Source organism: Alosa alosa, chromosome 23 (assembly GCF_017589495.1).
Source record: "Alosa alosa isolate M-15738 ecotype Scorff River chromosome 23, AALO_Geno_1.1, whole genome shotgun sequence".
Lineage (NCBI taxonomy): Eukaryota > Metazoa > Chordata > Actinopteri > Clupeiformes > Clupeidae > Alosa > Alosa alosa.
In genome coordinates, this window is record NC_063211.1 from 1,791,085 (window position 1) to 1,803,277 (window position 12,193).

General features: G+C 42.1%; 1 protein-coding gene across 2 annotated transcripts in view; it reads right to left on the reverse strand.

Annotated features, from left to right (window-relative positions):
• The window catches only part of pibf1 (progesterone immunomodulatory binding factor 1), a 72,675-nt gene extending 60,992 nt beyond the window's left edge, over window positions 1-11,683 (reverse strand). The window contains exons 1-5 of one of the 2 annotated variants that reach the window (XM_048234447.1): window positions 10,908-11,683; window positions 10,643-10,743; window positions 3,592-3,790; window positions 2,780-2,899; window positions 2,327-2,460 (exon numbers count right to left, since the gene is read on the reverse strand). In XM_048234447.1, coding sequence (XP_048090404.1) covers window positions 2,327-2,460; window positions 2,780-2,899; window positions 3,592-3,790; window positions 10,643-10,743; window positions 10,908-11,153 — 800 coding nt within the window. In that variant the 5' untranslated portion in view covers window positions 11,154-11,683. The remainder of the gene's footprint in view (window positions 1-2,326; window positions 2,461-2,779; window positions 2,900-3,591; window positions 3,791-10,642; window positions 10,744-10,907) is intronic. The other variant, XM_048234448.1, reaches the window with a different exon arrangement.
• Between the last annotated feature and the right edge of the window lie 510 nt (window positions 11,684-12,193).

Genomic DNA, 12,193 nt, shown 5'->3' on the forward strand with positions numbered 1-12,193 from the left:
GACCACTGTGCCAGTCTGGCAGTAGGATTGCTCTTCCACCCAGCGAGTGACCTTCACACTCGCACAGGAGTTCTGCTGTCCAGCCACACAAGCCCTGAGACCTGTCTACTCCCCCCTGCCACCTCCACAAGCCCTGAGACCTGTCTACTCCCCCCTGCCACCTCCACAAGCCCTGAGACCTGTCTACTCCCCCCTGCCACCTCCACAAGCCCTGAGACCTGTCTACTCCCCCCTGCCACCTCCACAAGCCCTAAGACCTGTCTACTCCCCCCTGCCACCTCCACAAGCCCTGAGACCTGTCTACTCCCCCCTACCACCTCCCACCTCCACCTGTCTACTCCCCCCTGCCACCTCCACCAGCCGCCTGACTGCTCCACCTGCCGCCTGACTGCTCAGGTGTGTCCCAGCAACAGGGCAGCCCTGTGGGCCCACACTGTGTTATAAGGAGGACGATGGCGCCCCCTACTGGCCACTGCACGGAATTGCCTGCTGATGAAATATTCCACAGAATTCCTATTGGTCATGTTGAATGTTTTTTGCGAAGTGCAGTTGAGACCTATGGAGTGAGATAAACGTCTTCATTCACAAATATATGTTGAATTAACGCTCATGTGATTGGCCGAAATTGAAAGAGACATCCGATAGGCTGCATGGACATAGATTTTGACAAAAAAGCATTTGTGTATCAAACTGCGTCCAAAAATGATGCATGCAGGGATGCGCATGAATGGCTAGTGGTTTGAAAAAGCAGATTTATCAGTCTGTAAATAAATAGAACACTGTTTATGAGTGATGCGCAGGTCGGTGTTTTTTTATAACCCACGCCCGCCCAACCCATTTTGGAGATCCAATCCGTCCCGAACCTGACCCGACCATCATTTGAACGATAAGTAGGCCTAACGTGGTTGCATCAATATCATGTAGCCATGATAATGTTACTTTACTTCACAAGATATTAATGTAGGCTAATAAATAAATGCAGTCAATGTAGTCTTGTCTAAAACAGTCCCTCTGCATCTCTCTCTCCCTCCCTCCCTCCCTCCCTCCCTCCCTCTCTCTCCTCTCCTCTCCACTCTCTCTCCACTCTCTCTCTCTCTTCTTCCTCTCTCCTCTCTCCTCCTCCCCTCCCTCCCTCCCTCTCTCTCTCTCTCTCTCTCTCCTCTCTCTCCTCCCTCCCTCCCTCCCTCCCTCCCTCTCTCTCTCTCCCTCTCTCCCTCCCTCTCTCTCTCTCTCTCTCTCTCTCTCTCTCTCCTCTCTCTCCACTCTCTCCCTCTCCCTCTCTCTCTCTCTCTCTCTCTCTCTCTCTCAAACACATGCCTTAAAATGCAAAGCAGCATGCCGATATTACTCTTCTTGCTGGCCATCAAATAAGCTTGGTGTAACCTGTCCTAAGCGCTAGGCTACCAACTACAACTTAGAGAAAACACTCATAAAACGCAATCGTAAATTAATAAGAAGACCAGGATGACTTTGGCTGCACAATATTAGGCACAATATTAGGCCATGCTATAGACTAATTCAACTAAACTTCATTAGCCTACAGGCTAGTGTAGACGTCTGTGGAGTGTGTGGAAAGAGTGAGCTGAGCAACTAGGGCATTGCCAGATCATCGTGGTTAGGATCTAAATGTTATCCGTTCGCTTTCATCAGGTGTTTTATGAAATAGAAGCTAATTTAGGCCATCATCTGGATAATTAGAAACTACTGTTTCATTTTATTATATGGATATATAGGCTTTGTCCCCTACGATGGGCTAGTTTTGAATCCGATCAATTCTGGTGTGCATGTGCATTTGAGACAGAGACAGAGACAGAGACAGAGAAGGAGAGAGGAACAGAAGGGAGAAGTCTCACTTTAAACTACTGCACACACACATGAATATGTTAACCCAGAATGTTGCTTCCTAACGAATTTGACCCGACCCACCCGCAACCCGCAATATTACCTGTAAATCTCACCCGCCCACCTTCGGGTCATAAGCCGGTCTGTATAAACTACTGTTTATTTATGTGATTATAGTTTTGTTTGTTTGTAGGAATCGTGTAAAATTTACTTGTGAATTAAGAAACTAATCTGACTTCATCGAGATTCACTCTCTCTCTCTTTTTTTAATGATCTGGTGAATATCATTAATCTAATATAATTGACAGAGCACAACAAAGTCTATTTCCTGAATTTAATCAGGGATCAGTGGCCTCACAAGGAACAATGAGCAGTGTGCACCAAGCCAACAGAAGCAGGCAGGTTCACTCCTGTGTCCCTCACGCTGTATCCTGTGCGATGCAGTACCCTGTTTGGCCACATGAGGGCAACAGAGAGCACTCACCGTCTGATGCGGTCATAGTTCTCCCGCTTGTAGTCGCCCTCCTGAATGAGCTGCTTGCTGTCGGCCAACTCCAGGGTCAGACGCTGGCTCCTGAGCTCCAGCTCTGTCCGCAGCCTCCTCTCCTCCTCATAACTCTACAGGGCGGAGTGTGTGTGTGGGGGGGGGTGACAAGACGGAGATGACAAGGGAGAGGAAAGAGGGCAGAGGTGAAGAAGAGAGAGAGAGAGGGAGGGAGAGAGAGAGGGAGAGAGAGAGAGAGGGAGGGAGAGAGAGACAGAGAGAGAAGAGAAGGCGGTGGTGGTGGGATTTTCTCCCTCACGGTGTGACACATTCCAGAACGCTTTGGTGACTGGGCTAGCCAGCTTTCATCTATCTGGTGCTTATAGGTGTTCTATCCCTGGTTGAATAAAGGGTAAATAAATACATATTTTAAAAAATGAGTATGCTCTGTACCTCCATGAGAGACTTCAGCTGCCCCCTGTTGCTCTCCACGTCCTCCGACAGGGCATTCTTCCTCCCCTGAAGTTCCGTCACCAGGGATCTCAGAGGGGTCACAACCTCATAGAAGCGCACCTGCACAAGGTAAAAACATTACATTACATTACATTTCATTTAGCAGACACTTCTTGACCAAAGTATGTCAGCTATATTACAAGGGATCACATTGTCCCCGGAGCAACTTGGGGTTAAGTGCCTTGCTCAAAGGCAACAGTGGAAGCCGGGAATTGAACCTACAACTTTCAGGCTACTACACGCTAGCCCAGCTCCTTAACCACTACACTACCACCGCCCTTAAAAAAAACACAGCAGGTAAGCCACACAGACCCCTCTGTAGGGACAGCTCCATTTCCGTTGGTCCTCTTATGTTCTATTACCCTGAGTATTTTATGTTCCTTTTTTATTCTTTACTTTTTAAACTATTATTTGACTATTGCCCTTCTATGATTTTATTAGCTATTGCGGTTTGCTTTTGTTTATGTAAAGCACATTGAATATAAAAATGCGCTATACAAATAAACTTGACTTGACTCTCAAATATGTGACAGTTTGGCTGAGAGATCTCCCACAAGCTACAGGCCCCATCCGCGCCTTAGCCTGCTAACCCTGGATGGCAGTTGGCTTCATCACAGCTTTTGTTCTGGGGGGTATTTACACGTTATTTCAACTGTTGCATTTATCCCAAGTATGTGGTCTTGGGATAAATCTGGGTAAGAGTAAACCTCCGCACACACTTAAGTAAAATGATTGCTACTGCTGCTGCTTACCGCCACATACTCCGAGATGGAGAGCTTGTCCTCGGGCAGCTCCCTGAGCTCCAGGTAGCGCTCCTCGGTGAGCTCCAGGTGGTGCAGGCAGCGGCGCACATCCCCAGCCTTCTCTCCCAGCTGCCGGTTGGTCTCCTCCAGCTGCTTCTGCCGCAGCAAGATGGCGTCCATATCCTGCTTACGCAGGGCCTGCTGCTTCCTATCTCACACAGCGGATGGAAGTAAGCAAGTGTTTATTTATATTAAATTAAATTAAGACATAACAAACAAACAAAAACAACACAACAACAGTCTATATATTAAATTAGTTCATTAGTTAAATATAACCAGTTGAAATGGCCATGGGCAATGATGGAAGCACACTTCTCCAGACAGGCATTCTGAGCGGACCTGGTGACACTCACTCTATCCACGATGGGTCGATTAGTTTAGGACATGTCTCAAGATACACAGGATGATAGAAACATGCCTAGGCATGCAATACTGCCTAGGCATGCAATATAAAACCATATCCGACCATATCCGTATCCGGGTCGGCAAAACGACAAATACATCCTTCTTTGAAAGGAATGACTTAAGTGCATTGTGTTGCTCAACTTTCAAAGAAAAGCACAAGTCCAACTCTCCAAAGTTGACACCAACGCCGAGATCAAACAACCGCTCTTTGTTTGCCATAGCCACCCTTCCTTTGTTATTCACCGTGTCAGGACAGTCAGCCATCCTGTTAAGCCCCCGCCTTAAGACTCTCTAACAAAATAGAGCACTGTGATTGATGGCGTCCAGGCCGGGGTCAAAAGAAAATCCTATGGTTTGATACCGACGCACAGGCTGAGTAAATTAATTTGCCGCCGCTTAGGTGCGTCTAGATTTCTAGGCTATAAAACTAGGTAAAACCATCGAAAATGAAAAATTGTTTCTTGATCTAAAGTGAACAGAACAATTGAAATCATCTCGAATTATTTTATGAATTGAATGTGACAGTGTACAACAGAGTACAAACAGGACAAGAATGCTGTAAAGCATGTATGGACAACAGTGTTGGGAGTAAAAAGGTGTTACAAAAGTAATGTAATTACTGTAATATATTGCTTAGGCATGCAATACTGCCTAGGCATGCAATACTGCCTAGGCATGCAATACTGCCTAGGCATGCAATACTGCCTAGGCATGCAATACTGCCTAGGCATGCAATACTGCCTAGGCATGCAATACTGCCTAGGCATGCAATACTGCCTAGGCATGCAATACTGCCTAGGCATGCAATACTGCCTAGGCATGCAATACTGCCTAGGCATGCAATACTGCCTAGGCATGCAATACTGCCTAGGCATGCAATACTGCCTAGGCATGCAATACTGCCTAGGCATGCAATACTGCCTAGGCATGCAATACTGCCTAGGCATGTGCCTAGGCATGCAATGGCCCTAGGCATGCAATAGGCCACGACCATATCCGTATCCGATTCGGCAAAGCGGCAAAACATCCTTCTTTGAAAGGAATGACTTAAGTGCATTGTGTTGCTCAACTTTCAAAGAAAAGCACAAGTCCAACTCCTCCAAAGTTGACACCAACGCCGAATCAAACAACCGCTCTTTGTTTGCCATAGCCACCTTCCTTGTTGTTCACCGTCGCAGGACAGTCGTCATCCTGTTAAGCCCGCCTTAAGACTCTCTAACAAAATAGAGCACTGTGATTGGATGGCGCCCACCAAGGCCAGCCAAAAGAAATCCCTATGGTTTGATACCAGACGTACAGGCTGAGCAAATTAATTTGCCGCCGCTAGGGTGCGTCTAGATTTCTAGGCTATAAAACTAGGTAAAACCACTGAAATGAAAAATTGTTTCTTGATCTAAAGTGAACAGAACAATTGAAGTAAATGTAGACATTTTATGAATTGAATGTGACAGTGTACAACAGAGTGTACAACAGGACAAGAATGCTGCAAAGCATGTATGGACAACAGTGTTGGGAGTAAGGTGTTACAAAAGTAATGTAATTACTGTAATATATTGCTTTTTGCTGTAACGCGGTAATGTAAGGCATTACAAAAAACAATTGGGTAATATTTTACTCGGTACAAACTTCAGTAACGCACATTACAATGCATTTTAACCTGAAATTAAGTGGTGTTATGTTTTGATACATATTCGCAAACAACTGTGCAAATAGCAGAGCATTATCTCCTGTTACTGGTTGAAGATGACTGTGGCTGGCTGCAACTGATTTCGATGGACATAAGCCTATACGCTCATTATTTTCAATTTGTCAGAGACAACTAGGATATGAAGAACAGTTAAGAGCACGTTGTGTGTGAAACCGAAAGATCTCTATACCTCACGAAATTTAATGACACATCTAGAGCGGTGCCACGCTAATCTTTTTAATTCTTGATAAAGCATAAATGATCTTCATGTCAGCTTCGTGCTGTGAACTTGAATTAAAGAAAATGAAGGGATAGAAATGTAAAAAAGATGGGGACTTGGACTTAGGTCGCAAAAACAGTGACTTCAGACTTGACTTGCGACTCCACTCAAAAGACTTCAGACTTGACTCGGACTCGAGCTTCGAGACTCCTGAACAAGCTGTATTTCATGCAATTATTGCTTTTTAATCTACATTTATTCATGCATTTCTATTTTATTTTACTGATACATATACTTTGTGAAACGTATAACGAGCGGCATGGCCCCTTTGCCATAATGTGCAATGTAACGCATGCGCTATGTGCGCACACTCACAGACATAAATACATTGACCATGGCGAGAAATCCTCCGGAGTTGTGCCTTTTATCATTACTTTTGGTTACAAAAACTTTGTGCACAGAGGAAATAAGCGAACAGCTACATGCAAGGTGTGTGGCACCAGGATAAATTATGCCTATTCAACAACTTCTGATTTCATCAGGCATCTCCAAACGCACCCAGATAGGTCAGTCACTTAGGCCTAGCATAAGCTAACCATCGCAAAGTGTTGTGCTAATGCTGGGAACAGGCAGGGATGGGCAAAAATACATCAGAATGTATTTCAAAATAAAATACCTAATACCCTCATTTTTAATGTATCAAAATAATAGCAAAATAATAATAATGTATCATAATAATGTATAACAAAATACAGTAACCATATGTAGCAAAATAAAATACAGTATTTTTGTATTTTAGAAAATACTCAAAATACTTTTTTCAAGGAAGTATGGAAGCACTGCAAAAAAAGCTTTTTTTTTTTATCCCAAACATTTAGCCTATTAATACAGTAAAAAACAATACAATTTGGCCCGTCATACCAAATAGTATACCGTATGCAAGTTCATGTAGTGTGATCAGAAGAATAATTCAAGAATTTACATTTAGTCATCTACCTGATGCTTATCCAAAACGACTGACAGAGCTTTCAATTAACCACATTATAATCAATAGGCCAAAATCATAATTGTGTATCTGTGCCGAATTTCGTAATTCAAGTCTAGTGCAGAACTGAATAAGAAAATCTTATAAGGCTACATAAGGCTATGTATCTTGAAGTTCCAGTATGTGAGAAACTTGATATACCTTACTATCTCCAACCTCAAGTATGCAGCTAATAAGGAAATATAATTGTTATTTAATTAACTGTGGAATGCAGAAAAGGATGCTACAAGGAAGGGAATTCCCACTGTGGAATGCAGAAAAGGATGCTACAAGGAAGGGAATTCCCACTGTGGAATGCAGAAAAGGATGCTACAAGGAAGGGAATTCAAACACACTCAACACCTTATAGTGCAGCAGATTAGTAAAAAAATCGTTCACTTTGGTGTAGAAGCATGAAATTTGGCACAGATATTCTCTAAGGGTCATTATTTTGGAAAAAGGCGCTGGCCACTCAAAAATTCAATATGGCGGCCATTTTTCAAGATTGCCGCCATTGCTATTCAATGCTTATTATATCAATTATTCAAATAGTGATCTAAGCATATAATTTGATACAAATACTCTCTAAAGGAAATGTTAATGGGAAAAATATGCTTGTCCCTCAAAAATTCAAGATGGCCGCCATTTTTAAAGATGGCCACCATTCCTGTCGAATATTAATCATTTCAATTGTTCAAATGGTGATGCAAGCATAAAATTAGGCAGAAATACTCTTCAAGGAACACTCTTTTGGGAAAAGGTATGTGTCACTCAAAAATTCAGGAAAACCATTTTTCAAGATGGCTGCCATTCCTGTCCTATGTTCATTGCCACTGTTTCCAAAAAGTGATACAGAAAATATGCCACAAATATTCTGTTAAGGCCACTTTTTGGATGGCCAATAAAAAAATCAAGATGGAGACCTTTTCCAAGATGGCTGTCATTTCGGTAGTATGTACACTGATGCACACATGCATGTGAGCAAAAATATTCTAACGGCCACACTTTTAGAAAAAGGCAATTGCAAAGTGAAAATTGAGTGTTGCTTTAATAGTGTACTCTGTTGGGACTGAGTTAAAAGGAAGGATTGAAAAAATAACATAAAATTATTTTTTTTAAAAAATAACATAAATTTAATTTTACCAGCTCAAAGGCCTTGTGGTTAGAGTGTCCAGCCTGAGCTTGAGAGGTTGTGCCCTGTCAAGTCATAATAAAGACTGTTAAAAATGGTAGCCAATGCCTCCCTGCTTGGCAGTCAGCAAGTGTTGTATTGGGGGCAACATATCCAGGAAGTTGTTCATATACATCATGGTCCAGAATCAGGAAATCGGCTCTCGCCCACTGCAAACTTACTTTTTTATTCACATTTGCAATTGCACAGTTCTGTGCAAGTGAAACCCAATCTAAAACATTTGCATCCTCCACGGCACTCTGATTTGCAGCCACACTTGGCTAGCTGTTCACAACTTTGTGCAACTGGTGCATTTGCTGTCCAGAAGACCCCCCATTGTTCACCAAGCTTTTTTTTATCTCCAGTCAGCAGGACTCTGCTTCTGACTGACACTGGGTTGCTTGACCCATATGCAGCCTGCCTGATATGCAGCACGTTTAGTGTGTTGAAGCAGAGCTGCGCTTGTTGGAGGAATGGCTTCATATGGCCTCTGCTTTCGGGCAAACATGTCAAGTCTAGCCTCATCTACACTGACAGCTGTGCTTGATCGATCATACAGCAGGACCACAAACTTCTCAAGGATCTCTAGGTCACTATTGTGAAAGAGTGGAATGTTGGTGGCAATCATTTTATAGAGAAACATGATGGGTAGGTGGTGATAGGAGGGGTTCCTTTGTGTCTGTCTGACAAAGACAACATTTCATTCAATCAGTTGATCTCTTGGCTGACATGGGATTTTCATTTGCCATTTTGAGGGATTGTTGTCTAATTAAGGCCGAGGGGTTATCCTTTTACCACCTCAATCATAGACATAGTACACATTCAAGTATGGGATACAACTAGGTTCGGGTCACCTACACCAGATCATTCATCCAGTGCCATTTAAGTCCCGTGTGATCTGTACACCTTCCAGGTAAGCATACATGAACAAGTCATGTGTTGTCTTGGCTCGGCTCTCCCGTGCTGGCACAACCTGTCAATTCAGGTAGATAGATAGATAGATAGATAGATATTTATTGATCCCCAGGGGAAATTCAAGATTGAATTCAAGGTGCGGCTATCTAACTACATCTAGCATCACCATTTGAAAAATTGATGTAAGGATTCAAGAGAAATGGCAGCCATCTTGAAAAATGGTTGCCATCGTGAATTTTTGAGGGACAAGCACATGTAAGCACAACAAAATGTTATGCCTACATCACTGTTTGAACAATTGACAATGACATTTAACAGAAATAGCGGCCATCTTGAAAAAATGGCCGCCATGTTGAATTTTTGGGTGGCCAGCGCCTTTTTCCCAAAAAGTGACCCTTAGAGAGTATCTGTGCAAAAGTTCATGCTTCTATACCAATTTGAACGATTCTCTTGAAATATGCCATTAATCTGCTGCACTATTACCATCTATTGATGTCATTGTGGTTCATTGAGATATAACACTTTTTCTGTTAAAGATTGGCATGGAGACAATAGGACATGGTTGCCTTTGTCGGTGTCCTTATGTGAACTTGCACAGGTAAACTTGCGTATGACTTCACACCAGTGCTTCAGACCAGAGCTGATGCATCAACAATAGGCGTCATCACTGAAAAGCTGTGAGTGTCTTTGAACACAGCTGTTCTCACATTAGCTGATTGCAATAAAAATAAACCATTGCTGCCTGATACAAAATACAGAGCCATTTCCTTCAACCCAATAAAATACAAATGACAAAATACTATTTTGTATTTGAAATACATATTACATGTTTCAGAAATACTACCCATCCCTGGGAACAGGCAGATTACATCTTTATAGTTGGCCATATGATGACATACTTAGGTTAATATTGTATTTCACCAGTTAGGGCACCAAAATGGCCAGCAGCGGCACTGTGTATCTTGACATGTCTTTAAGTTTTGGGTTACAATATACAGGTAGTGGGCTAAAGTTACAGCATTTCTATCACAATTGACCAGACTTCGACCTTTTGTCTGCTTAAAAAAAAAATCTGGCTATGATTGTTCCTTGTATTGCATCATGAGCCATCACTGCGCCTATTGCATTCTACTGTTGTTTGCCTTAAGCCTAGCTTAGTCATTATGTTATACCACATCGCCCTCCATTAGAAGTGAAATGAGCTGCATTGAGCATAATAAACTGCATTTAGAATTCCAAATCCATATTTCTAGATATTTTGGTAAAAGTAACTTAAAAGTAATACAATAGTAGTGTAATGCCTTACAATTCAGAGGCAGTAATATTATAATGTAACAAATTACTTTGAAATGATAGTAATAAGTAATACATAATACATTACGATTTTGAAGTAACTTGCCCAACACTGATGGACAAACTCTATAAAGACCTTACAATTACAGGGACTTGTTTGAGCCTGACTCATTTTCCTCTTTGAACTCCGAGTTTAATACTACTTTCTCGTGAATCATACCAACAGACAAAGCCAGAGGCCAAGTGAGACTTTATGTTATTATATTTTATACTATTATGTCAGACCTGTTATCATCCTGTTGCATTTTCAGCTGGCTGTCCAGCCGAAGTGCCAGCAGTTGCTTCTGGTGCAAAGCATCATTCAGCCGCTCCTCCAATTCCTCCGTCTGATCATAAAAAAACATTTCAGCAAATAATTAATTCAGCATGTGTTTGTGTAGTCGTGTATCCTACATTAATCGTGTAAACTAGCAACTATGATGGTTCACGAGGTTCCATATCTGTATTTTATTCATGTACCACCTAAATCTATAGACTATTATAGACTTACCCTTGTCAAGTGGTCGACTTTCAGGTTATCAATAATGAGGTTTTTCTGAGACAACTCTATTTTCAGAAGCTGAAGGTTGTGCAGCAGCTCTTTTCGCTCAATGATTTGTTTGATTTTCTGCGATTTGTCCTTTTCATCTGATGACGAGATGTCCTCCGTGGGTACCGTCGTCTCCAAACTGAAATCTTCAGACTCTATCGAGCTAGAAATATTCACCGACGGGTTCCTATGTTTTTTGGGTGGCATGTTTACTCGGTTAACGTGTATGAAATACGATAGTTGTCCAACCTTAGCTTGATAGCATAGGGTACCCTTACGCCTTTTAATGGCTGAACAATTCAAACGTTAGCAGAGATTAGCTAATCTAGCTAACGGTAGGTGCTAGACTCCTACGCTATTTACTGAGTTACGATCAAGGACAAGGATTTAGGTCTTATTAAAACTCAAAGGACACACACCTCCTAAGCTTGCTATCGTTACCAAACCCGACCGACCTAGAGATAGCTGACATTAGCAATGCTGGCAATCTGGTATTTCCTTTAAGAGCCGATTTATCGAGCTGATCAACAACAAACTCATGGTCACGTTCTTGCCACTTTATATGATACATAAAACGCGTTTTATTTCTCGAACAAAGCCAACCTGGTTAATCTGCAGAAAGATGGGCAAACTAGCACCGCGATATTTGATTTAAGAGTCCCGCTACAACCTCTTGAAACCCGCGGCCAGCTGATGACAGCAGCTACTGGACAACAACAAACTGGAGAATGATCAACAAGTGTTTGAAGAGTAACTTTGATTCCTGTGAGCTGCGCTTGTAGGATATGGCGCCACCTACTGCACAAAGATGATATTGGACAAGCGAGCAACATCTGAATGCTGCCTAAATGATTTACAATGCTCTTGGAAGAGATCTCCAAGATTTCCAGCATTTTAGCCGTAAAGTTGTTATGACTGCTAAAACTGTTCAATTTTTGTGCATTATTAAATGGCTTAAATTGGCGTGCATTCTTAAAGAGTTATGTATTTCATCATATGGCTCCCTCTCTGTTCAAATAAAAGCCTCATTGAGAAACATGAGTAAGCCTACATGCACCATTTTAAAAAGTCAGTCATATTGATTTCCTTTGCAAATGCTAAAGATAAGACTCTTGAAAATTTCTTCCACACATACATCAAAATATACCAAGAGATGTTGCAGCACCAGGAGTAAAACAAACAAAAAAACTAAAGAATGGAATAAAAAGCTCCAAGGTACTGAATCTATACTTTTTAGTGAATAACAA